This window comes from Pholis gunnellus (genome assembly GCF_910591455.1).
Source record: "Pholis gunnellus genome assembly, chromosome: 21".
Taxonomy (NCBI): domain Eukaryota; kingdom Metazoa; phylum Chordata; class Actinopteri; order Perciformes; family Pholidae; genus Pholis; species Pholis gunnellus.
In genome coordinates, this window is record NC_136548.1 from 4600011 (window position 1) to 4627199 (window position 27189).

A 27189-nucleotide genomic window follows, 5' to 3' on the forward strand; every position below is an offset into this window, starting at 1 on the left:
TAAAGTACATAAAGTTGAAATAAAGTTGTAAATGTTAAAACCTCATAAAGGTAGAATTACTTAATTTACAATAGTAGGATACCTTATATACTGGCATCTGAATCGACCAAATACAATTGGACACTCCAAGTTGCAGGCGGAATTAGCAAACCTATAACTTATTCAAATTAATGCATATATAAATTGGAGTTCAGTCGACTTTATTTTGTAGCATTAACTGTTAACTGTTAGAAAAAACAGCTACACGATATCTTAAATGTAATCCCTGGTGCAAACTCGTTTATTAAACGTTTGCATTTATGTATGTATTTTAAATCCTTTTTTTTAAACCCACCAATATGTGTAAAATAGCACAAATCTTCGCTGTTTGCCGTATTATTAAAAAACGTTGCGAAACCGTCGCTTCCGCTTTCCAGCGGCGGCTGCCGGGAACGCGCAGGCGGTGTTGAACGTCCCCCTGGTCCTCATTGTGCAGCCGAGGAAACGTCGCAAGCTTTCGACGACGCTGCTATGAAATGGCAGAAACCGCTCGTGTCGCGGAAGCTCAAAGATTAGGTTACGTTGAAGCTACACGGGTATTTTGTGATGACCCTGGCCTGCTAGTGTGAGGGGAAACGCGAGAGTATCCGGAGGAAAAAAGGGATTAAAGAGCTGTTTTTCTCCCCCCCCCCCCCCCCACCCCCCACCTCCCCCCCAAAACGTCCGGGTTGTGTCTCCAGCAGGCAGCAAACATCGACTGCGGGTCGACACTGTTGGAATTAACTGGAGAGGGGTGAGCTCGACATGTCTTTTTATTTTCTTCCTTTAAAACATGTCAGACGTGTAATTGTCAACAGTTGGGGGATGGAAACGGGCACATTTGTCTCACGCGCGTTACTGTGCCTAGGTGTTACTACAGTAGGGTGACTACCACAGCAGGCAGGACAGGTCCGGCCTAACTGGTAGAAGGCAGCCAGACTGAGTGGCTACACTGGGGGAGCGCACTACTGTAACGTTAACCTATCCGTGCCAGTGCTACACACACGTTAGCACGCATTAGCACAGCTTACACTGTAAACTGTGAACCGGGGTGGCGTTGCCAGTCACGAAATTGGCGAAAAGCCTCAAACTACAACGCCGTGACCTCCAGTCTGTGGTCACCCGAAGACGAGAGAACACCCTCCCGGTAAACACAAATCACGCATCGACGCCTTTGAATACACCCTGTTTCGGCTAGCATCGGTGTGTGCTGATATTTACTGCTAAAGATACGATCTCGCACATGTTTCTGTTCGCTTGGAATGTGGGCTAACTCAATGCCCGCGCTGTGAAGTGAGCATAGGTAGGTCTACACCGGTTATTATACTGTAGCAGCATCTCTGTTAATGCGATGGCCACTCGGGGCAGATGGGATATCAATATTTGGCTACATGCGAGGCTGCAGTCCGTCTGTGTGTATGTGTGTGTGTGGTTTTTATGCGATGCTAATGGCCTCACTTGCCTGCAAAAAAGGTGAAATGCGAATACATCAAGCAGGTTGATCTAATGGGAGGTTTTGTAATCCACCAGATTATCAGTGATCTGTTATTAGAACGGTCTGATAAAAATCAGGTTTGACTGAGATCGTCACAGGTTGCAGCTTGTGTGTGTGTGTGTGTGTGTGTGTGTGTCTTGTGTGTATCTTGTGTGTGTGTGTATCTTGGTTGTGCTATCTGTCTAACATGTTCCTCTAGTCACTTTTGGTTTCTTTCTGCAGCTCCCAGACTGCACTGCACATTGCTAGCAAGGTTTTTAATCAATTTTTTTTTTTAAAACAACCTGCCAGGAGAACAGCAGTGGTCGTGCAGAAAGCACCAAGAAATGTGATTCCTGCACCCAAAGTATAAAGGTAGCCTTCAGAGATGTGATCATGAGTCCTGGCTGAAGCATGACGAGCCCGCATTCATATCTGGAGGTCTTATAGGTCGGTACTGAGAGATTCTTGGGCTTATTGAGTTGTGAATATTAGATAATGTTTAGATTTCTCAGTAGTTGAACCACAGTGCTAGCAGTATCAGAGTTGTCCATGGATTTCTTCGTTGAATGTGACTCTTTGTATCCCACAGTTGTCTTCCATAATTTGCTTCGGTAAGTGTAGTCGATATTTTGATAACCCCGGTGGCCAGAACCGGCCCTGGCGAAACAGAAACGACAGCATGCCACAGTTCAAACGGTCACGGGTGAGTGCAGAGACGGTTTCCTTTGAGGAAGAACCGTCCGCTCTCCCGTGTCTCTCCGCTCCTCCGGATCATGCTCAGATCCTCCTCTGCAACATGTGATACTTCATTAGTCCTTATCCTTCTGCAAATATGTGTTTTGTGCTTGCACCTGACATAGCTGTTCAAATGAGGCTTGCTGTAAAGATGTACAAGCACAGTTGATCATGTACATCATGTATGAAGACATTATTGGTAATTGTGCAGCGATGTGGCAGAAAAAAAAAATATATTTTTATACCATATTGGTATTACTTTCAAAATTCTTTAGTGGTTGATTCAGAACCTGAAAAATGACAAAAAAACTGTGTGAGCTGCAAACAGAAAATAAACAAATATACAATCATGTCGGTATAACTCCAAAAAGATACCACGCGTTGTGTATTGTAGACCGATGCTAGCATCGCGCTGGTTCCCTGGACAAAGAGTCAATGGGATTGTTCCATTGGATTTTGGATTATTGCAGAAAATAATCTCTGTGGCAAACACATATTTATGACACTAAGTTTTATTCAGTAAGAAAATCTTCTCAACTGAACCCCACTTTTAGTAATAAAAAGCTAAAGTTAGGCCATGAACGAACGACGCGGTCTCATGAGTACGAGTATACACAACGAGGCTGTGAAGGTTGTTAGCAACCGCTAACTATTGACGTACTTTATATCATAGAGCAAAATGTTCAAATCTCTTGAGCTTGTGTTAACCACAGACCTTATTTCAGCAATCTAACCAAAACGCATTTTTAAAAAAAAACACATTGACTTCAAGACCCAATGGCCCAGCTTTTGGGCGGGGCTTAGCAAAGGCCCAGTTGTTGCGTCTTGTTTCATGATTAGCACTTTAGCTAAAATCGGGCTCAGATTGTTGGAAGCAGAGCTTAAATACCCTGAAATCGTCCCTCTGAACTATCACAATAGAAGTGTTATTCGGTGTCTTAATCTGGTGCCAATGTGTGGCACAGAATGTGCCCTTCTGGGTTCTTATCAGTAGCCATTACTTTGGCTGAATGCGAGCAATTCAAAGATAACATATACTGTAACCCTCCCAAATTGCTGGCAGGCTGGATCCTGGTCGCACGGATAACTCGAACCTCGTTAATACACAGGAGACCTGTGATAGCTGATGAGGGACGGATTGACTCGCAGTAGAGACGGTGTGACGGACGGATGTCGGTGTCTATCTGGACAGGGTTGCCAAGACAATCGTGTGTTCACCTCTACGAAGCCGCATCTGACACTTTTGGACACACTTCTTTTCTGTCTGCGTGTCGGAGACATTTCCTCACAGACGGTGGTTTCAGCTGTGTCAGCCGTGGCCGTTGGGTAGTCTTTGATAAAGCCGCGACTTATCAGCAGATCAAATTGACCTTTGACCCCTGAAGGGGTCGCGTGGTCGTATAGATGAAGTGTAGCTAGTGCTGTGCGATATGACCAAAAATGTATATCACGGTATTTTGCATAACTTTGGCGGTACCACGGTATATCACGGTATTATTTTCAAATGCATACACCTCACCATAAGGCCAAGTGTGCGGAAGAGAAACACTTTTATTTCAATGTTTTCGCAGCACTCGTTTAGGAATGCGGTCTTTTCAGCAATTTCAATTGTTAAAATCGACCAGAGATATTTGACTTTCACACATACATTTTCATGAGATCTGCTCTATGATGTCTTTCCTTGTCTCTCCTCCCTGTGTCACGGTGTGGGTACATCTCACTAGAGTAAGGAAACGTTTCAGAATACCCTTATTTGATTGGCTAAACTGCATCACGTGACGTGATTTACAACGCATTGGTCGGCGTTTTTCCTGCACCGCTTAACAAGCGCCTTAACAAGTGCCGTAAATGCTGGAAAGGAGCGTGAATGAGTGCGCTGCATAAGGCAAAGGCCCGCAACCCACTGAAAACAGGTCCGCGGCGACCCACCAGTTGAGAATCTCTGGTCTGCAGGATCGTGACGAGCGGTGAACAGCTGTTCGTGTGGCGTCGTGTGGCGTGTCTTCCGTCTCTTCCGCTTTCCTTCACCTACATTCCCCTGGGTCCTAAGTCCCTCCCGTTACAGCGTCTTATCACCCTCTATGTACCAACGTACATCTATTACAAATGCCACACATATTAAACGTAATCAGCGTTGCATATGTGTCAAACTCTGTCGGTGCATCTCCGGTCTGTCTATGTTCATCCTACATCAATCTGTTCTGTTCTTTAATGTAACGTTGTGCATGTGATGAGCCTCTCCCGGCTGTTAGCAGACTGTTGCGCTAGCAGGCGAGTGAGCTGTACCCAGCATGCAGTTCGGCGGTGAAATTATATAAATGTACAATTATTAGTGTTACAAATTGTTTCTGTGTCACAAACTGTTGTGTCGTGGTGTTTTGCCCTGTTAAATAGCGTTAGTTGTGGGTTATTCATTGTTGTGTTATAAAGTTAGAACCCTGATCAAGGGTCCCTCTCAATACAGTTAATAGAACTAGCTCCGACTGTGACGCAAGCCGCGGCGAACAATGTATTTTTGCCACCTGCTGAAGATTGACAGTTGTTGATAGACTGTGCTCCGGTATGACGGTATATTAAAAATTCATATCGTACGGGAAATTAATACCGGTATACCGGTTGAACCGGTATACCGCCCAGCACTAAGTGTAGCTGTGGGCCTGTCTTTTGTTTTGTTCTGTCTAAACATGGAAAACCCACTCGATCACTTAGTGAACAGACTTCACTCACTGGTTCTGTGTTTGCGTGCAGCCCCGGTTGTGTAACATGCCTCCTAACGGTCTATTTGGGTTGACAGGCCGACACACACGCACACACACACACACAGCCCCATTTCCACATGCAGCCACAGATCCTCCAGTCTCACAGTCACCCTGATATGTGCTGTTCTGTCTCCAAGTGGAGGAAAATCATGTCACACCACTGAAGCACAAACGGCAGCTGAGACATATTCTGCAGTGCTTAAATACGCCTGGTAGAGCTCGACGAGAGCTCTCTCTCCGTCAAATGTGGCTCGATTTACCGAATGACATTTTCCGAAAAGAATCATAGAAGTTCCTCACATTTTATTTCTGGTCCCTTGGCTGCTGGCAAATGAAGTTGACGTTCTCTGCTGCTGGCTGGGTGGATCAGTCTAGAGATTTGATGGTATTCGACATGACGATAAAGGGTTCGTGAGAACATTATGTATCAAGAATTCTTGCAGATTCGCTACGTCAGGGAAGTAAACACTCGAACAGATTTAGCTTTGTTTGGTCGCACTTTGCTGATAAAGAGCCATTCAGCCCTTACTTTGGTGTCTCCTAGTGGTGGTATCACCAAACATACAGTGTCTGGCTTTTATTACTTTGGAGCTACAAACGCTGAACACGGTGAGACTTTCTTTTGTGTCTTGTGTGTAATTGACCCTTTGCTAAGTCACGCCACTTGAACGTAGACTAGCCAATCATAGCGTAGCGTCGGCCGGCTCCAACCCGGTTTGAACACTATCCGGCCGTGCTCCATAGACTCTCATGCAATCAGTGCAGATTTCCTTCATTTTCAGGCTGGTTTTGTGGATTTTGGAGCTAGTTGTGGTTAAACGTTGCGTAATAGGGACACTCCTGTGGAGCTAACATTAGCGGACAGATACTGAAGGTACACTGAATGTACGCTGCTTTTGCTTTGTAATGATTAACAGTGAATAAAGACCGACCCGGCCTTCCAGGAAGAGTGTTGTTCCTTAATTTCATTGTCTTCTGTCTCGCTCCCCCAGGTGATTGTTCACTTTCACACTGATCTGGTGGTCTTTTTGTTTTCAAACCCATTTCTCCTGCTGAATCATTTTTGACATCCCTTCTGTTTTTTTTTGTTTTTCCCCAAAATTCGATCATATTCACCAGGGAGTGCAGTTACTGACAGTGTGGGCTCCGCTTAGCAAAGTGCTCTGTTGGCATCCGGAGTCAATGCAGGCGACATGTGAGGCGGTTGTTAAATGACATTGAGTCTCTATCAGGGGATAATCAAACAGTAGCAGGTGGTGGAGATACTTCATTTCATCCTTTTTACAGCTCGTCTCTCTGCAAAGATGCCTTGACGAGCGGTGTAGAATATGTTTGCACGAGTCTAGATTATTTAGGTTATCCCCGTTCAAATAGTGTTTCCCTCCCATCAGAAGCTTCCTCTGTTGGCGTCGGGGCTTAGTAGGGTTCTGGTTGGGTGTAGCAGGAGTAATCGTTTGTGGTTAATGTTCGTTTAGGGTCCAGTGAAGCGTCTCTGAAGATGCCTTGTTAGGGGTGTGTTTGTTTCAGTGAATTTGTTTAGTAAGCTTTTGATTCTCTGGAAGTGTTTCTGCACCTACGAGAGTATGCTTTCGCTCAAGTATATGTCTTATTTTTTTCCTTCCCAAATCTGTCAGTGCGTCTCTTGCTTGTTAGATAACGTGAGCGAGTTCAGGCTCCTCTGTGCACCTTTCATCCATCCCCCGTACGTGTGCGCGGCGGTGGCTCAGCTGCAGGCTGTCGGGAGACGGAAGATGATTGAAGGCAGGAGAGCGGAGAGGAGACAAAGATTACAAGAAGCAGAAAAAGGATGAAACAAGTACGAGACAGGAGGTGGCACAGGTGGATACGAGATAGTTTGTCTGGCGTATAGAGGAGAAAACTGAAGAAAGGGAAGATGGGTTTTAGCAGCGAGGAGAAGGGAACTAACGGATACTGAAAGGGGGGGGGTTTGGTTAGCGGTAGTCACGGTCCAAGGAACACACATCTATCATCACAGACCTCCTCAGCGCAGTGTTCCAAATCCCACTAATGATTCGTCGTCAGCATGAACCCCAGCTTCCTGCTTCCTCTGAGTCTCTCTCCGTCATAGTACAGTACTCATTGTAACCGATGGAGCGGAAGTAAGAGGAGATTTATACTGTACCATTGCACACATGAGCATATCTGCACTTCAGTGGGGGGCTGATCACTACTAAGGACTTGACAGTTCTTCAGGAAATACATGCAAATGAGAGTGTTAAGCCTGAATTACACGAGGTCCCCGCATAGTTCCAACCCTAGTAGTGCAGAGCAGAATTAAGTGTTATTGGTGAGGCGATGAGCAGCCAGTGCTGTGGGGCTGGTTGATGGACGGATCTACAGTACTTCAAGCTGTTCCGCTGCGTTTCATTGGCTGTTGATGCTGGTACCAGGCAGGCAGCTCAGCTTCTTTTGCCGATCAGGAAGCATACAATATACAGTATATATATATATATATATATATATAAAACATCTCTGCATTTTTCTTGTTCGGTGTGGATGTTTTTTGGCCGCTGGGAGGAAAAGTGTGAAGTGACAACAACTCTCTACGCTCTGCAGGTCTTGAGAGGAGAGCCCCACTTGGACGCCCAGTCATTGCGTTCGTCCAAGGCTTCACCATGAACCGGAACAAGCGCGAGAAGGAGTACTACAGCATCGATGTGGGCGACTCGACTTTCATGGTTATAAAGCGCTACCAGAACCTCAGGCCCATCGGATCCGGAGCTCAGGGAATCGTCTGGTAAGTCAAAGGACAAAAAGGTCCACCTAAACAGCAGTTTCTATTTTCAACTGTGTTTGATCAGTGGCTGTGTGTTTGCTGAGTTGGTGTGAAGCTAAAAACATGATTAGAAATGAATCGAGGAGTGAATATTTTTACCGCCTTATGTATGTATGTATGTATGTATGTATGTATGGCTGTGTCTTGTCAGCCATGTGGACAAAGTGTCCGAAAGGGGAAAAAGCTATCGATGCAGCGCTCGGTCTTTGCGTCTCTGAAAGTTGATGAGATCAGATTTTCATAATATCAGCATGAGTTGCATACAGCAGAGACATGGATGCAGAATGCAGTATCTGCTGACAGTGCAGTGTGGGTAAAGGAAAGGTGGGCGTTTGTATCTGAGCTTGAGGATCTCTCAGGTCCACGTCACAGGTAGTGATGGTGTTGTTTACATACTCATCATTCCGGTGGTTGATTGATTGGACCAACATTGAATTTTTTTAAATAAATAAAATTGCCTAAAGCGCGAGGAAAAAAAGTAATCCTGGTCCAGATCTTGTAACCTGAACTAAGCATGAAGTCCTTTTGGGTTCCGTGCCATCACAGAACCACGTACCACGTAGGAACACCAAGAACAGGATGCACAGCAGCATCAGCAAAGGCTTCACTTTGATATGTGACAAATTGATGGCCATCAAAGATTTGTATTTTTCCGATGGAACACCCACTTCGTCCCAGATGCGTCACATCAGCTGTCTGTCTGTCTTTCATAAGTGTTTTTAACCCCCCCCCACCCCCTCAACTCCACGGTAAGCTGTACACCGTAACAAACAGACCCAGTTAGCGACTCTGTGGTGAACACAGCGGAGCATTTAGCAGCTCCAGAGATGTTTCCATCAGCAGATGGGGGAAACTGAGCTAAAGGGAGAGTAGATATTGGACTTTTGGTAATGTACTGTCATGTTGAACCAGCTCGCGAACAAATGAAGTGTCAGTGTGTGAAGAGCGTCTCTGAGGTCCTCCGGGAAGTGCTGCAAAGAAAAACAACATTTTTCAGCGAGTTCTTGCTTTCATTTCTTCACCCCAGTTCGGCGTACGACCACAACTTTGAGAGGAACGTCGCCATCAAGAAGCTGAGCCGGCCGTTTCAGAACCAGACCCACGCCAAGCGGGCCTACAGGGAGCTGGTGCTGATGAAATGTGTCAACCACAAGAACGTAAGAGCTCGAGTTCTCTCCACATTTCCATGTTTTGTTTAGCATGTTTTAATGTTCCTGTGTCTCTTATTTCACCATCAGGGATGAGTTGTGACACCTGAACCGTTTAGTGCTGCTGTCTGGTTCCTATGGGGACAGGCTCACATCTGGGTTTAAATGCACAGGGTTGTCTCACAGTTTAGATTAGTCAAGATGAAATGTGATGTACAGAAGCCCTGAGGCTCAAATCAGTTTGAACATCATTCTTGTCCTCATGCATCCATTTAAATTGTGCCGCATTTCCTACCACCTCGCTCCTCTTGTTTGGTTGACGGATCACAACGCCGCTCCTCCTGTCATGGTTCATCATCGATGCTCAGGCGTGCAGAGGACAACCCTTCATCTCCTCTCCGGACTTGCAGATCAATAACTGTGCATTTTTTCTTCTTCTTCATTCCGGCAGATAATCGGCCTATTAAATGTATTCACGCCACAGAAGACACTGGAAGAATTCCAAGACGTGTGAGTACTACACAGCCCGAGTAACATCTGCTCACTGAGTGTTTGTAGCATCAATACAAAAGGTGGAGTTGCTGGAGGCTTAGATTACCTTTCTTTGACTTTTAGGGGCTTGTGCAGCTCAGCTGGGTCTCTGGTTTGTGTGTTATCCTGCCTCACTATAAGCACAATTATAATTCCTGTAAGTGGACATGTTTAATATTCAGGACACGTCCTACACACTGTGGATTAACAGGTGTTTGATCTTAAAATAACTGTAAACTCTGACTTAAGTTATAATTTATATCACGGGTCTATTATAACTCAAATCTGGTATCGTGACACACAATCTAACAAATACTGGTCCTGGAGTGCAGCTTCTGCAATCTGTTTCATTCCTTTTGTCAATTCCAACTTGTATAAGTTCTACATAGTGCCGTCAATGAGATGAACATTTGGGGCATGTGAGAGGAAACTGGCTGTGGAATCTCAGAGGGGAATACTAAGCTAAGATGTGGGGAGGGAAGTGATTGTTATGACGGGAACAAACATGATTAATGCCGTCCTCTAGAAGCTGTGTGTGTGTGTGTGTGTGTGTGTGTGTGTGTGTGTGTGTGTGTGTGTGTGTGTGTGTGTGTGTGTGTGTGTGTGTGTGTGTGTGTGTGTGTGTGTGTGTGTGTGTGTGTGTGTGTGTGTGTGTGTGTGTGTGTGTGTGTGTGCGCACAGTGCTGCGTCTGCCTGATTGGAGCTAAAAAGGAAACTGGACAAATCCTAGCCGGAGGGCTGCGTGGCAAACGCACAGTTGTAGGATGGAGGATAACGCTCCATTCGGCCGCGTGTTTGTGTACCTGAATGCATACTTGCATTACAGAGTGCCTGACACAAATGTATAATATACAAAATATGGATTCCCCAGTATGTGTGCACGGGCACTTACGGGCACTCCTTGCTCACTTTGACAGTGTATTATACCCATTTTCAGTTCCTGACTCATTGTATTGGGACATGGAGTATGCAGAAGTCCTTCTTCATTTGGTGCAAAGCCGCACGCTCCGTCACCAAGATGTTTCTTCGAGTACAACAATCTGTCAGAAGGGCCTTGCTTCAAGTAGAAGGATTGTAGGGGCCGATGATGTAACAGCTGCCAGATAGCATAGCATCATCACAGCTTTTAGAAGTAGAGCCATTACTGTCACTTCCTAAATGTCACGGTAAACAAGTGCTGCATGGGGAAGGAAAGAAGAGTTCAAAATGTAGCTTTTAGACTTTGCATGTATTTTTTTCCCCAGCTGTCTGGAAACTAATGAAATAAAAAAAATCTTCAGAAAATAAAAAATATATACAGCAAAATGTTGGTAAAAACACAAGCAACATTTTAGTCAAATGTCCCAAATTCTTACTGAGGAAAAAAAAGAAAAGAAATGCCAAAAATCATTATCAATCATCTCTGACCCTATTACATTTCTAATATCTTTTAGTAGTATATGTTACATCCATGTGCCATAATCAAAGTATATTGTAAAACTCCAGGTGAAGTCAGCACATGAAAACTCGTGCGTACATGCATGCCTCTCTGCCTCTCTGCCTCTGTGTGTGTGTGTGTGTGTCTCCGCGGGATTGCTTCACCCTCTCCATTTTCCCTGCAGGTATCTAGTGATGGAGCTGATGGATGCCAACCTCTGCCAGGTGATTCAGATGGAGCTGGACCACGAGAGGCTGTCCTACCTGCTCTACCAGATGCTGTGTGGAATCAAACACCTGCACGCTGCCGGCATCATACACAGGGTGAGGCGCGCTGATGTGACGCGCACGGGCACCGACCCTCTGCTCGTTGTCTTATCCACCTCCGTGGTTAGCAGGGGTTGTAGCAGCGCTTCGGATGGTGTGGCGATTTTTAATAAATGCACTCTCAGGTCGGTCACATCGCTGCGCTCATCGCTCTGACACAGCCGAGCCGACGAATAAGAGGATCAGCTTCTCCAGGGAGTCATATTGTTGCCGGGATGACAACACCGTACATTTAGGATGTGTTTCAGTCGTGTTACAGTGTCACATAAGTCTTAACATCTCAAAGAAAGTCATTTTGTTTCCATTTATTGGTTCCAGATCACAAGTTGTTAGGCAGTGGAGATAATGTACAGGTTGCAGTAACACGCACACACGCATGCAGAATACACTCAGGTGCTTGTTCACTTTGAAACAACAGAAACAGGATGACACACGCTCACACACCCTGAAGCGCTAGCAGCAGCGCACAAAGGATCCCTCTTGTATGCGCACTCACGCACATGTGTACACACCCACCCACGCGCACACACTCTTGTGGCACTCTGTCAATCATCCTCGGTGGAAGACGCGGCAGTAGAGTAGCAGAGCTCCTCTTGCTCTGCCAGCCAGAACTAATTGAGCCAAAGGCGGAGCTAAGCAGCCGCGCTCGCATCGGCACGCAGAGCTCTCATAAGGTGAGCGGAAGCGATGTGAGTCACGGATCGCCAGAGAGTCGCATCTCTTGTTCTCGTGGGCTTTGTCTCTGCAACGAGAGCCCTCTAGTCCTTTTTGTGATGTTTCCTACGAGGCAGTCGAGCTCAACCCACCGAGCTCCAAGCACTCCAGCACGATGTCTCATCGTGAAGAAGTGAGACATCTGTCATTGCTGGTGATGCCGTTAAGATTTCCTGGAGTTAGTGTTGTGTTGTTTGCTGGTGAGCTGCCCCCTGGGTATTTTCGTGCACTTCAGTGGCAGGTGTCGCAGCAGTCTGTGATTACGATAAAGAAACCACAGATTAAGTATCCAATCTGTTGCTATCATAAATCGTGCTGAATAACAACTAGTCAACCGGAAACTGTCGTGGCTGGAGGGCACGGAGCTTTATTTGTGACGTTATGATGTTCCTGAAAATGACTTAAGAGATGTCTTCTTCTGCGTACGCCTACATCCGGCCTGGCCCTCTCTGCTTCTTCTACTGCTGAGTTTTATGTCGATTGGCATCCATAAGTGTTGCGTTATCGCCATTTGCCAGACTATCCCTTGCCCCTTCTATTCCTTGCCGTTGGCATGGTATGTGTGAAAAACGCGCAAGACGGAAATGTTCCTGTATGTAGCGCATGTGTGGACAGTGACAATCACTAGGGGGAGCCTGAACGGTTATTCCAGTAACTCATCCGTGATCTATGTTTGAAAGAGGCTCTAGAGTTTGTCTTACGTTTTTGGTGGAGTTCAGGGTGACGAAGCAGCGCAGAACATGATTCAGCAACTGATAGGAAAGCACTGGACTCAGGGAACAGTTAGATAAGGATCAAATATAAATACAAAATATGATAAAGAACACCTTTTTAGCAGAATGCCACCATATCGTACAACTGTGCCACCTTAATCCGGCTCCTAACCCTCTCCGCGTTGCGTTGTCCGTACAGGACCTGAAGCCCAGCAACATCGTGGTGAAGTCTGACTGCACACTGAAGATCCTGGACTTCGGCCTGGCCCGGACGGCCGCCACCGGCCTCCTCATGACGCCCTACGTGGTCACCCGCTACTACCGCGCCCCCGAGGTCATCCTGGGCATGGGCTACCAGGCCAATGGTGAGTGGAGGAAAGCGGCTTCTATGATGGCAACCGGCCAGTGAGGAGCTCCTAAGCTGCTGCATGACACACCCCCACACCCCCCCCACACCCCACACCCCACACCCCCACCCCTGGGATGTTTTTCAGCACCTCCCAAACGCGCACACACACACACACACACACTCTCCCTGTTCCTGTAAAGGTCACACTCAGGGGGTGGGGGAAGTTGGTCATGTTGGGCATCGGTGCTTTGTGGGGAACTTCCTGTCTGGGGACTCCAGTTCCCAGCAGTGCTTTAGCATGCTTTTGATGTTTTATTAAGAGGTTGTCTGTCGTGAGCTCCGTACAGCCTGGCTAAAAAAAGACAAAAACACCAGTATGAATACAGGCTCTTGTGCATGCGTCAGCAATTTCTCTCGGTGCTCCTGCTCGGGACGTATCGCAGTTCCTGCAAGACTGTTAAAGGAGTAGTTTAACATTTTGATAAATATGCTTGTTGGCCATGTGCTTGCTTGAAAGATTGGTACCACTCTCGTATATATCGTTTGTTAGAGCCAGGAGACAGTTAGCTAAGGGGAAAGAGCAAGACCCAGCTCAGTCCAAAGGGAATCTAACGCTCACTAATTAATAACACCATCTTGTTTATTTAATCCGTACAAAAAGCAGGATTGTGGTCTTTTGGGGGTTATGTGCTGGACTCTCTCTGCGGAGGACTCTGGGGAAACATAAGGTGCATTAGTGAGCTAGTGGTCGGACTATTCTACCTTTTGGACGGAGCCATGCTAGCTGTTCAACCCTGTTGTCAGAGTTTATGCTAAGCTAAGCTAACTGCCTCCTGGTTCTAGCTTCATATTTAGCGTACGGACGCGAGAGTGGCGTCGACCTTCCCATCTTATTGACGGCAAGAAAGCAAGTGTATTTCCCCAAATGTTGAGACATTCCCGTGATAGAGACGTGTCTAGTAGTTGGACCTTTCAGTACAAAGTCAGATACATAACAGTCAGTTCAGCTAATCTCGATTTTTTTGCATTTTAAAACAACTCTGAGAATAAAATGTTCCCTTTTGTACCGACATCATGAGGTGGGATGCATAACGATAATGCTCCTGTTGTAACACAACTCAGGAGACTCTTGCTGAATGTTACTACTCTCTCATCCTTTGTCCCCTTGACCAGAAACATTGACCCTAATTTCCTGCTGACTTGTTTCATTCTTTTGCTTAATCTCTTCTCCCTCCTTTTTAACGCTGCGCACACGTAGTGGATATTTGGGCTGTGGGCTGCATTATGGCAGAAATGGTTCGCCACAAAATCCTTTTTCCAGGAAGGGATTGTATCCTTGAGCTGCTTGCAGCAGTGTCTCTTTGTCTCTCAGAAGCCCCCCCCCCCCCCCCCCCCCCCCCCCGACCGGATCACACGGAGATCACATCCCCGTGAGCAGCTGCAGAGATTCGACTCCCTCCTCGCTCACCTTTTTTTTTAAGCTTCAAGCACCGTGCCGGTCGCATGAAAGAGCTGAAATAGAATGGTTTGCGCTCCCTCGTCTATCCTCAGTCTGTATTTTATTGAGGCCGTAAGCAGCCGTGCACACAATCAGATGACCACAACATAATACTGAATAAATTGGTGTTCTGTAAGACGTACAGCATGGATTGCAGGGAGGATGCTGAGGGTGCTGAAACACTTTCAGTAGACCTCGACAGCCAGTGTCTTCACTTAAAGGGCTCATGAATCTGCTGTTCTTTAAACAACTTGCAGTATGTACAGGTTATGCTTTCCCTCAGCATTGTGGGACGCTGACCCAGGTTTAAGAGTGCACTCGACTGCATGCAACTCATTTCTTTTGTCATGTATCACACACACATCACCTGGCACCACACCATGTTTTAATTTCCCCCTTTTTGGTCTTTTTTTTTTATGTTGTTGAGACTGTTGTTTTTTCCCCTGTTTTGTTTTCCAGTCCTGCATGCTAAATAGGTGGTTGTCATTTCATTTTTTCAGTTGATGTCTGGTCTGTTGGCTGCATCATGGCTGAAATGGTCCGGGGTAGTGTGTTGTTTCCAGGCACTGATCGTATCCTTAAGTTGAACCTCCATCCCAAAATGCCGCCTCGTCTCTCATCCTCTCTGTCTGACATCTTGTTCATATCTTCTCACACAACGGGCGGAAAAGCTGCCAAGCTGTCACCTGTGCTATCACAGCTTACTTTGCATTAGGGAGCTAATAGTCTCTGAACATTCTAATATGCCGGTTGACTTTAGTTAGCTACGGCTAGCAGTAGCTTGACAATTGAAGCTTCGTATTGGGTTTTGCACTTTGCTTGCTCTGTAGAGACGTAGGTGACATTGACAGAGATAGAACCCAACAGAGCAGCATCTATTATAGCTCTATGCTAACATGACAAAAAGCAGCTGACATACTAAACCTTCTATCCTTGGTTTCCAGGGTGCTGTAGTTTTATTGTCCAAAATGGAGCCTCCGCGGGACAACTACAAAATATATGATTTGAATAAGACTTCTAGTTATTATATTCTATGTGTGAACTGAAGACTTAAGTAAGGTTTCACATCAGCCGCAGTTTCCTTTATTGAGAGGTCCAACAGTAACGTCTGCCTCCATACATCTTTGGATCTGTAGCATTTTAGAGTTTGTTGATAATTTGAGATCCTTTTCTATATATTTAGCCAGGATTCGATACACTTACTGGTCTTATGATTTCCTCTTTTGATATACCTGCGTCTCTTCATGAAGCTGGTGGTTCACCATCCGACATCAACCTTTTCCTCCTTTTTCGTTCGGTGTTGAGGATGAGCAAAGGTGTGAACAAAGCATGTGTCGACGTGTCGGATGTTACATCTGTATGTAAATGTGTGTTTCTGTTCTCAAGAAGAAAAAAAAAGAGTTGCATCCATATCACCAGGGGATGGTCTGAGGTGAGCATCACCTGTCTCACCCTCACGTCCACGGCGTGCGTGCCCCGGTCCGTCCTCCTCAGGTTTGAATTGCAACGTGAGCCAAACAAGCATTTCCACCAGCCTTCTGAGTACAAACCGTTGCAGCTACACAAGTATTTTAGGAGCTTATCCAAGATAGAACGACGCAGTATGAGGCGGAGCAGCTCCATATGGCTCTCTTTTAATTATTCATCAGTTCATAATGCTACTCAGAAAGGACACACCCCAACTCTGGCATTGCCAAACCCGCCAGCACGGTGCTTTTCCTTAACACCGAAACCTTTTAAGATATCGACCAGTGGAACAAGGTGATCGAGCAGCTGGGGACGCCGTCTCAGGAGTTCCTGATGAAGCTCAACCAGTCGGTGAGGACCTACGTGGAGAACAGGCCCCGGTATGCCGGCTACACCTTCGAGAAGCTCTTCCCCGACGTCCTGTTCCCCGCAGACTCCGAACACAACAAACTGAAAGGTAATGGAGCCTGTTGTCTCTCTGTGTCATGGAACTTGAGAAGGCTTACTGGAAGCACAAGAGGAAATAAACTGGTGCGAGGTTGCTAACCCAGTGCCTGCTAAGAGTTAAAAAACCAATTTGGCACAGTTTCCTCTACCACAGGTGCAGCAGTTGTCCAGCCTGAAGGGGAAACCATTTGTGAAAATGTAAAGTGCAGTTTTATCACATCCCAGAAGGCGTGATGAATAATGAGGCAATCAATGTTTTCAGAGCGCTTCATGCCTCCATATGCTTCGTTGAAATATGAACAAAAGGCTTGTTAAAGCTGGAGCCTCGTTTTGCTGATGTAGAATTTATCACGCTAGACTTTAAATGGCTTTTTTTTATTTCTTTTGTAACTGAAGGATTAATATGATTCCCTGGTGACCATGTATTTTTTATCACATCCCTTGTAAACCCCAAAAATATGACCGTTTCCTCCACGTAGTCTCCGTTAGCGTTGCGCTCTGCGCTTTCAGAGTCTTAAATTCAGCCCTGATTACAGGAGCCGACGGCAACACTCTGCTAACTGCAGAGAGGGATTCACCTCCAGTGTGTCTCCATGTGTGAATTGAGGGGAGCTGACGGGAACCATCGCAGCAAGCGCGGCGGAGCTGTTGCCAAGTCTTTTTCTGTCCTCGTTCATTTACAGAGGCAGGAATATGTGACGGTGTATTCCCCTGAAGCACGCCTGTAGAGCTGCAGCCATCAGATGTTCTATTTGCTGTTTCTTGTTAAAAGGAAACATTTAAATATCAGCTGTGATCCCCTTCTTAGTGACATCCTCCTGTACCAGCCGGTACCATGAAACCAATTCAATTTTTTGACCAGTTGCCTCTCATCCCTCACTCCATCAACTCTTTCCTTCACTCGCTGATGGGAAAGAGTTGTGAACACTTTCCCGCCTCACTATGTGGATGTTAAACCCTCCTTCTAGTGTCTAGTCCCTCCCTACACTGTGTCCATCTCCACCATCCTGTTTGAGCAGAACATTGCATCACATTAGCAAACGGAAGACTGTTCAGAATGGAAATCAAGTCTTTTGAAGTTTAACAATTTTCTCTTTTTTTCTCGCCCCGATTTCTTCTCAGCGAGCCAAGCCCGGGACCTACTATCCAAGATGCTGGTAATAGACGCGTCCAAGCGGATCTCGGTGGACGTGGCGCTGCAGCACCCTTATATCAACGTGTGGTACGACCCGACCGAAGTGGAGGCGGTAAGTCACTCACTAAATACACGACACTAAAGGTTTTATTAAACAAAAACATTCTTATTTATTATGTGAATCATTTCTAACCACAAGTAAATATGTAGAAACGTGGCGTCGCTTCTACATCCATGAATCCACTCCCGTCTTAAGGACTACAAGCTGTTAAACTCCGTTGCCTCTTTGCCGTCTACACAACACGACACAATGACTCAGCAAATTGATTTTTGGGGGATGAGGCGAATCGCTGCCTCTCTGGCACGAAAAGGGCTCGTCAGAACTGACAGATCCGCCTCAAAGTTCAGATTTTCGCACAGCTCTTTGCTCTGAGTAAAGGAATCAAATCTCCATTTGACTCCCGAGGACGATGGATAACTCAACCCCCCCCACACACACACACACACACACACACACACACACACACACACACACACACACACACACACACACGGCCGGCTTTGAGCTGGTTTCATTCCAACAACATAGTTTTGTCGTATTTCCCCTGGAAAAGGGTCGAGCCCGCCAAAGCAGGCAAACGTCCGCTTTAAGTGGGTTTAATGTGAGGGGAGATTTAGCGCTGCAGGTTTCTGTCTTGTGCCACCAGTTAGCCGAGTCTGCAGGTTTTCAGTTTCAGAGCTACTGCAGCTGAGTTGCCCCTCTCCTGTCTTTGTAACTCAAAGGCTTCCAGTGCTGTGAATGGCAGTATCAGTAATTAGTGGAAGGGTCAGGTAAATGTGTTTAAAAGAACAAAATACAAAAGGACTGCGCTCCAGTTGAGTCTGAACGTCATTTACCCGGAGTGTGTGTGTGGAGCTGTCGCTCTATGTTTTAGAAGACTGAAATACAGCAAACACGTGTCTGTCTTTGTTTCCAGCCGCCGCCCGCGATCACAGACAAGCAACTGGATGAGAGAGAGCACACAGTGGACGAGTGGAAAGGTAGGAACATCCTCTGCTTCCCTCCTCTGCTCTTTGAAAAGCCTCTCACGGCGCGTTGCGTAAGGTCGGTCTGTGCTCGTGCTCTCGAACGGATGTGCATGTTTTCCTCCGTGTGGTCTGACTCCATAAATGCACCAGTCTCTGAAGCACAATCCTAATTATAAACTGCAAAATGTCTCATGCACATGTTGCATAGGTGTCCTCCTGTTTGTCTTTTTTCCCCTGCTGGGAATTAGATTATCTGCATCCAAATCTTTATTATTGTGTAAAATCCAAATGTACGCTATGAAGGCTATGAACATACTTAACATCTTATAAAGAGCCGTGATATGAGAGTTATTTTGATTTCAAACGATGTAACTCAAATGCCATACGTGAATGGAAATGACAGCAGACCAATGATTGGCTCCTGGGAAACACCACAGGAAAGTGAGGCAGAGCATTTACTCCTCCTCCTCCTCCTCCTCCTCCTCCTCCTCCTCCTCCTCCTCCTCCTCCTCAGTGCAGACAGAGTGATACTGACGGCAGGAGCTTCACACCTGTAGCGTGAGATGTTGGTGTCTCCTCATCTCACATCACCCTCTTTCTTTCCTTAGAAATAGATTATCGTGTAAAAGCTGCCATCTTTGTGTTTCACCAGGTGAGACACAAGCAGTAGGGAAGTAACACCAGATCAAACAGGATGGAGAATAAAAACACAGAACAAAATGGTGACGAGTAGCACAGAATTGTACTTTAAAAATCCAGAAAAGGCCTGCATGGTGCCTCCCGCTCCCCTCCTCACTGTGGTCACTCAATGTGTCTCATTTGTTGCAGAGTTGATATACAAAGAAGTGCTGGACTGGGAAGAACGGACGAAGAATGGCGTCATCAGGGGACAGCCAGCATCCATAGGTTAGTGGAGTTTCTCCTGTGTGTGTGTGTGTGTGTGTGCGTGTGTGTGTGATTACATGTTAAAGTAAGCTTGTTCCTCTTTAAATATGGGTTAATGGATGTTGTAGTCATTTTTCTGCCGAGGTTTATTTTCCACTCTTTAGCTCATCTTTGTGTTTACTCCATTGAGGTACTTCCTCTACTGTATGTGGGCAGGAGAGTGACAGCGTGGCCACTCTGAGCCCCCTAGTTAGACACTTATTACACGTGTTATGACCCTGCTTAGGTTTGTAACACAGGATTAATAAGCAGAGAAAGAATTAGCTAGTAGCCAGGTAAACTAGTAGGGCTGTACCAAGCGTCATTTTTAACATTTAATGCTTTTGGTGAGCTTTCTGAACGTCGTCGTCATATTTAATTACGTCATCGCCCTAAAAAAATTCCTCAGACAAATCCTCAATATTAATTAGACGATTGAACGGATTTCTTCGACTTGTTTTTAAAGCGCTTCATGGTCTTGTGCCTCACATGCTGACGGTGTATGAATCAGAACGGGTCCTCAGTCGTTCCAAAGTGCAGGACTAAAACCTTTGCTGAGTCGGCTTTAAGCCACCGTGACTGGAACAGTCTGAGTATTAAGATCTGTAAAAGTGAACTGAAAACCTTCCTATTCTGCCCGGCTTTTAATTAAGCCTTCTTAATTAAAAGCCGGGATGAATAGGTAAGTTCATAGACATTATTTTACATTTTATTATTCACTTATTTTTATTTGTTTGTCTCCTGTTCTGCTGCTCAGTCACCGGTGCAGCCCTCTGACCTGCACTAACCCGTATGAAAGGTGCTTTACGCATAAAGTTTGATTGATGGATCTAACTCTACAATTACTCTTCACTACCAAGCCTGTTCACTGATCCATATTTAGTATCACGTCTCCTGCATTCCATAATCCAAAGACCCTAAACTTCCCTTAAGGATAAGTGTAAATATAAGTTTACATGCGGAGAACAAGGCGAACCGTTCCCGGCATTAACCAGACTCAGAGGTAGAGCGAGTCGCCGGTAATCAGAAGAACGGCGGATCAATCCCCAGCTCTTCCAGTCCGCGTCTCACGCAGATACCTAACCCCAAAGGGCAATGAGTGTGAGTGTGAGTGTGAGTGTGAGTGTGAGTGTGAGTGTGAGTGTGAGTGTGAGTGTGAGTGTGAGTGTGAGTGTGAGTGTGAGTGTGAGTGTGAGCGTGAGCGTGAGCGTGAGCGTGAGCTGCGTGTTCTCTTTCGACCGGCTGACCCCGGGCCTTCTCCTGTGTCTCACAGCACAGGTGCAACAGTGAGCAGCAGCACCGCACCTCCACCTCCACCTCCTCCTCCTCCTCCGCCTTCGTCAACGACGTCTCCTCCATGTCCACCGACCCGACCCTGACCGACACCGACAGCAGCCTGGGAGACGGCCGCCGCCGCCGCTGCTGCAGATGACTATCATCTACACCTCCTCTTGGTCCTGGTCTGGGCCTCACCCCCCCTCCCCCCTCCTCGGTCACAGCGAAGACCAACCCACTTGCCCAACACTGGCTCCTGGCCCCGCCCCCTGCATTCCCCCCCCCCCTCCCCCCTCTGTGCTTGTCTTCAGTAGTGTAGCGGTTAGTCAGCTAGCTGTTTGAGAAATATTTAGATTTCTGAAAGGACAGATGATCTTTTTTTTTTTTTTTTTTTTTATTACAGTCAGTCTTTTTTTAAATTAGGATTTATTTTTCTTTGAGTCCTAGCTGTAATTTATTGTGGCATTTCTTAATTTTTCAGAAACCTAAGATGATGATAAGAGAATTTTTATGATTTCACTACGTTCCGGTTTTTATTAACCGACAGTGAGAATTGAAAGAAATATCTGTAAAATGTTTTTAATGTGATCTATTTTGTTTTTCTTCTTCTATTGAGCGCCATTCGTTTCACTTGTAAGCTACTGCTTTTACAACTTGCCATATCAATGTAGATTGAGTTTGTACAGATTTTATGGTAGATGTAGATTTACCTTCAATACAAGTTTGCAGTGAGCCATTGAAACATAATTAAATTGACAAATGTATGGTCTTAGTACTCCCCTTATCTGTTCTATCTCACATAATATGGATCTTGTTTAAAGTGCATATGACATATCCGTTAATATCAACTGAGATCATTTCGATTTACTTGTAAAAACAAATGTATTTCTTGAGTCATGACTACTTCCTACATTGTAACATTTAATGAAAGCTTTATAATTGACTTCCTGTTCAGACATGATAGGATTTAAACATGTTCACTCACCATATGATTGATTTAACGTTCTGCATCTGAAACTGAGGGATTGAGAATAGCACAGTTAGGTCCCACTAGAATAACCTGCAGCTTTCTTTTGATGAGCGTCTTCTTGTCTCCGACAGGCTGTGTGACGTGGTGGATGCTCGGCGCTCTTCCACATTCTCCGCTGGCATTGCTTTGACAGCGAGGTACCGCTTATGGTCCAGAATGTGTGTGTGTGTGTTTTTTTCTCGCTCTTTGGGAGGTTTATGGAGACGTAGAGTTGTGTGAGGTTGAGGAGTTGGTGACGGCGTAAGTAGAAACGAGCTTCGGTCAAGTAGGGAGTTGTGATGGTGAAGAAGGCAAGTGAAACGTGTCGACGTTGGGATAGTGACTGTGCAGCCTTATGGGAGCAGTGTGAAAACATGGCCGCCTCCTGTTATTAGCCATGTGCTTTTAGAGATTTGGAGTGATTTTTACTTTGAAGTTGGCCAAACACTACAAGTGAACCAGACTTGCCTGCAATTGTGGAGGGGAAAAAAGAACTTAGCAGCACAAACCACCAGTCAAAAGAAAGGGATTATTCTCACGTTATGCAATAATTATGCCCATTTTCAGTTTGTTGTTTTGGCGTCGAAAGGAAAAGTGCCTGTTGTCGTGTCATTCATTCCTGAGTTTGTGGGAGGAAGTGTTTTTCATTTTGTGTAGGTTTTTAATGGCATCTGGTTAACGATCGTAGTTTCCATATCAAATCAATAATGTGTGATGGGGGTTGTAGTTCTCACAAATGTATTGTATATTTTTCTACTTGTTTGGATTTTTGGCCCTCGAGCGGGAGACTCTGGTGTCTTGCAGGGTAAGAAGGCGACGACGTGTGCGTTTGAGTCATTTCAGAGGAAAAGGCAGTTTTATCAAGGTCCTTCATCAAAGTACAGAGAAGCAACCGAAACATAGGTTCATAGCAGTTTTTCTTTTTCTTTTGTGGCTTTTCGTTGAGTACTAATTGAATGTGATGATTGTAAGAGAGGAGAATGAACTGGGTTAACCGAGCGAGAGGGAACTGGTTTTGGAGTCTCGGATCGATGCTTCGGTTCCCAACACGTATCTGAGAGGCCGACCCGAACACCGCGCTGGTTCCTCACTGATGAGTTTTGAACGTTTAAAAGCAACACTCGTGGTACTAAACTTAAAAAAGATGCTCTAACCGTAGTTACTCAAGTTTGAACGAGCCATATTAGCCGAACGCTCTCTAGGTTGTGTTCTGGTTTGTTGAGTCGTGGATTAATAAAACAAAGGGAGCCTGTGCTGTTTCCCACTCTTTGCTCAGCTTCCATGCAGCCATCCTGTTTGCGTAGCTGCTCCTGCTATCTGCAACAAGCAGAGCTGGGATGTGTCTTGCTGTCATGGAGCAAGGAGCAGGTCGTTGTCTAGAGCCGGCCCTGCTCTTAGATAAGTGTGTTCTGTTAAAAGCTCATTTGCGAGAATATACGAGGCTGAACACGGACGTCAACATTTATTTAAAACGGCGTGATTTCTCAATTACTGACGCACTGCGGCTCAGTCTCTTTTTCAAGTTCTGGACTCGCATCGGCTGTTGGTAAATCCATGACTGTGTGTGTGTGTGTGAGATTGTGTGTGTGTCCTTCCTAACTAATCATTTTGTTAATGGGGTTGCACCATTCAAACTTAAGGAGCGTCTTAAACAGAGGAAAGCCTGAGCAGTGAGATAACTGGTTGGTAGAAACCATCGGATCAGTTCGCAGTGTAAACAGTTACTACAGCTGTAACATAACTTCCACATATATCAGTAGATATGTTAAATGTGTCTGCTTTGTATGACTCTATTATTTATATATATATTCATATATATAGAAGTTTGTGTCTCAGAATTAGTAATATCCTTATATTTTAGAATAAGAAGTCTACACATTTATTTGGTCTTTCAGTCGAACATTAATCGCACGTTTTGTAATTTGATGTATTTTTTTGTTAATTTTGGAGAATTTATTTCACATTCTAAAAACAGTTCACATCATTATCAAACAGCATTTTATCAACATATAACCTTTTTCCACTCGTACATTTGACCGGGTAATATATTAGCACGCATTAGCGCTTTCAAAAATACGTTAGCTTCACCAATGAGCTGCGCAAAAAAAAAGATATAGGCAGGCAAACGTTAATGATAGCTAAAGATAGCTTTAACATTTAATATATTGGCGGGCTAAGGTTGGTTCTTTGTAAGAATTAGTTTCAGTGGTGCAACCCATTGTCATTTTGTGATGTGCAAACCTCCACTTTGTTTGAACTTGCGAACAGCGAGCGCCACCGGCTCATGCTCCGTTTTTCAGTCACCAGAATTTAAAAAGAGAACGGTTTGGCTATTAAAGTGCAGCGGCAGCAACCGAGAGCCTGATTGGTACAGTACAAAACTACATTCAATCTGCAGTCAGTTGTCCAGTAGTAAATGTGCACTAGTAGTATTTTGACAAACAAAACGTAAAAACCAGCGTCGCATCTGTGAGAAGGCAACAACAGCAGGAAAGTCAGTGGTATTATTAAGCCTATTCGTCATATTTGCTAAAATAATCAATTTGAGAATAATCCTTTGTTGGCTAAAGTGCTCTTAATTTCCTCAACCTAACATTGGGGGCTTCAATTGGGACTATTTAGTTACGCTTTCTTCTTCTTAGGTTGTTGTTGCTTTTTTTTTTTTAATTATAATTAACCGCATCTCTCCAAACCATGTAATTCTGATTTGAGTCGGCTTTGATGAACTACCTCACGCTGAATTTCTGCCAGTTCTTGCATTTACTTAGTCGCCTGCAGAATTAGCTCTCGAAGACGTGTGAATAACAGATTCCATTATTTATTTATTTGAAAGTGTACTGTTTGTCGGTTTCAACAGACTTCTAGTTTTGTACATTATGTATACTTCACCTAGAAGTAAGAGAATTGTTATATGTATTTTTTGTTCCTTTTATTTTGGAGGGGGGGGGGGGGTGTTTTTGTTTTCTTTTGAAACTAAATGTGCAATACCTTCAGCAAACTGTGCTAGTAGTGTGTGATGGGCCTAGCCTTTGTTAGCTGTCTCCTGAAGGTAAAGAAAATGTTTGGTACTGTCAATCCATGTTTTCCTTTTTTTTATTTTTATGAATAAGATCAATTTTAGTTCTGTGACTTGTTTTATAGTCATGATGTTACGTAATCCGTCTCGCCCGCCAAACGGATCCGTCGGCCGGAGTTCTGTCTCTTGAGACCGGAACGTTCTTTTGAGTCACAACGCGGCCGGCAGGTGTTCGCTTTTGGGACGTGGCGAGGACAATAATGTTAATAAACACAAAAAAGACGAGTGAATACCTACAAGAAATCATTATATGTATGGTGCTGGTTTGTTATGTTTGCTAGTGAATCCAGCCATGCAAGTAGTTTTAAGAATTCCTGGATCTGCGCGTCCCAAAAAAACGCAACCAACGAAGAAGTGCACTACTAGAATACATGCACTGGGATCTGATGATGCCACCTCTTAAAAGAAACAAAAAAATCATGTACTGCAAATAAAAAAAAAAAAAATACACTTTGATCTATGGTTGTATGCGTTTTCTTTCTCTCTTTCCTGTGGTGACAAGTAGGCAAACATTGCATACAGCATAATCCAGTACGGCACCGGTAACAGGTGGTTATTAAAAAAAAATCCATTAAATTGGGATTTAAATCCTGTTATAACAAAGGGCATTGGCATTGTAGTTTGGGATAAAATGTGTATACATGAAATATACTCCTGTTTGTGTAACTTTTGCTAAAAAAAACAGCCACAGTGCTTAGCTTTTTCAACAGGCATTATGTTCACGCCCAAATGAACTCGAGGACAAACTGATTAAATTGAGTTGGCCAAGAGGTCACTGTGAATCAGTGGTGGGCCGTCAGGGCCAGCAAGGCCTCCTCTGCTGGCCTAAACACTATCACAAAGTTATAGCTATTTTATAATTTAATATTTTTTCTTAATTAAATACACTACATGTATCATAATTTATACAAATATTTTTCCCGTTATCTTATTTTCTCATTGCACAGCTACTGTGTTCCTCAGTTGCTCTGCTTCAGTGCAGCTTGTTTTAAGTAGAGCTTTTATCCAATCAGGTTTCACCTCTGTGTCTCTAGGTAAGAAGAGAGGCCCGAGGCCTGCAGACTCACCAGTGAATCCATGTGCAGTTTAAGTGAATGAGGACGATATTGTTGATTGACAGTTGATTGTGTCTTCAACCAATCAGATCTTTAGTTTGACATGTTGGGCGTGTTCTTTGACGTGCCAGAGCCTGCTAGCTGGCCTAGCCATACGTGATTGGTCAGTGGGCTAGCCTGACATGTTGGGCGGTGACAATCCCAACGAGCAGCGGGTGCTGCCGTGAGCCCCTCCGCCGCCCCAAAGCACTCACAGGCGGGTACCCTCACAGCAGCCTCGCGCAGCAGTCCAAGCTGCAGTCAGAGCAGAGAGGAGAAGCACTCTCGGCATATTCTCTGCAGTTAGTGTATTTACAGGTGTTGAGCTTCATTTTTACACGAAACAAATAATAACCGTAGCTGTGTATCAGCTGCAGGACAGCAGTGAAGGCCCGGGTATAAAATGCACGGCCCGCCACTGCTGTGAATTCATGTCCGTCCCATTGTCTAGTATCCATACGCTAATTGTGACCATTTCATACAAACGTCGAATAGGCTAACAATAATGGAAGTGATGACATTTTTTGCAAATTGACTGGTTGGCAGAGCTATACAACCACAGGTAGTTATTGTAGATTAAGAAAATTGTATATTTGTGACCCAGTTTAATGATTTTTGTCTTTAGTTTGAACAAACCACAGACCCAATCAGGGAGGTTGGCGGCAGGATGTCGACCTGAATGCAAATGCCTGGTAAATACGTATTTACACATGAAATTGACCATTTGCACAGTGTATTTTGAGATATTATGGGTTGTACTGGTAGTGCCCAGTATTTGGGCAAGGTAGTGCTGCATATGATGGACCTCATGTAAATGAAAAGGTCAGTTCATTTCAAATTCAGCCTCCAAATGTAGAATCAACAGAATTTCTCAGAAGTCTGAGACTCCGTCTTCTGCATCTTTAAGCAATTAGATAACCACTGTCATGCAATAGATTACTGATATCTATTTAAAACAACTACCTTTTTGTCTCTTTGTCACCTTTATTTCCATACATGTCCATTCATTACAATAGTGTGAATCCATAATAAATAAGCACCATAGATAATCAGTAGAGCAGTAGGGAACATTGAGCCTTAGTCGTGAGACAAACATGGAAAATAAATGTCCCGTTGGAATCAAAGATCATATTGTGTGAACTGGAGGATAACTACCTTGTAAACCTGTGCAATCAAAGACGGTAATGTGTCAACATTGCCTTTGTCTCTTTATAAAATATATAAAAAAGAAAAAAATACAGTCACATTGTC

The 27189-nt window shown here is 44.8% G+C and overlaps 1 protein-coding gene across 2 annotated transcripts; it reads left to right on the top strand.

Annotated features, from left to right (window-relative positions):
- The first annotated feature begins 502 nt into the window (after nt 1-502).
- mapk8b (mitogen-activated protein kinase 8b) lies at nt 503-25294 on the top strand. Of its 2 annotated transcripts, none has more exons than XM_079182526.1 (12): nt 503-772; nt 7567-7747; nt 8814-8943; nt 9386-9444; nt 11067-11205; nt 12835-13000; nt 14983-15054; nt 16224-16406; nt 17519-17643; nt 18509-18572; nt 19389-19466; nt 20763-25294. In XM_079182526.1, exons 2-12 carry the CDS (start codon nt 7626-7628, stop codon nt 20861-20863), a joined length of 1239 nt encoding a protein of 412 aa, XP_079038652.1. In that variant the 5' UTR covers nt 503-772; nt 7567-7625; the 3' UTR covers nt 20864-25294. The 2 variants fall into 2 exon arrangements, with proteins under 2 accessions (XP_079038652.1, XP_079038653.1); XM_079182527.1 differs by having other exon boundaries at nt 20758-20897.
- The last annotated feature ends 1895 nt before the right edge of the window (nt 25295-27189 follow it).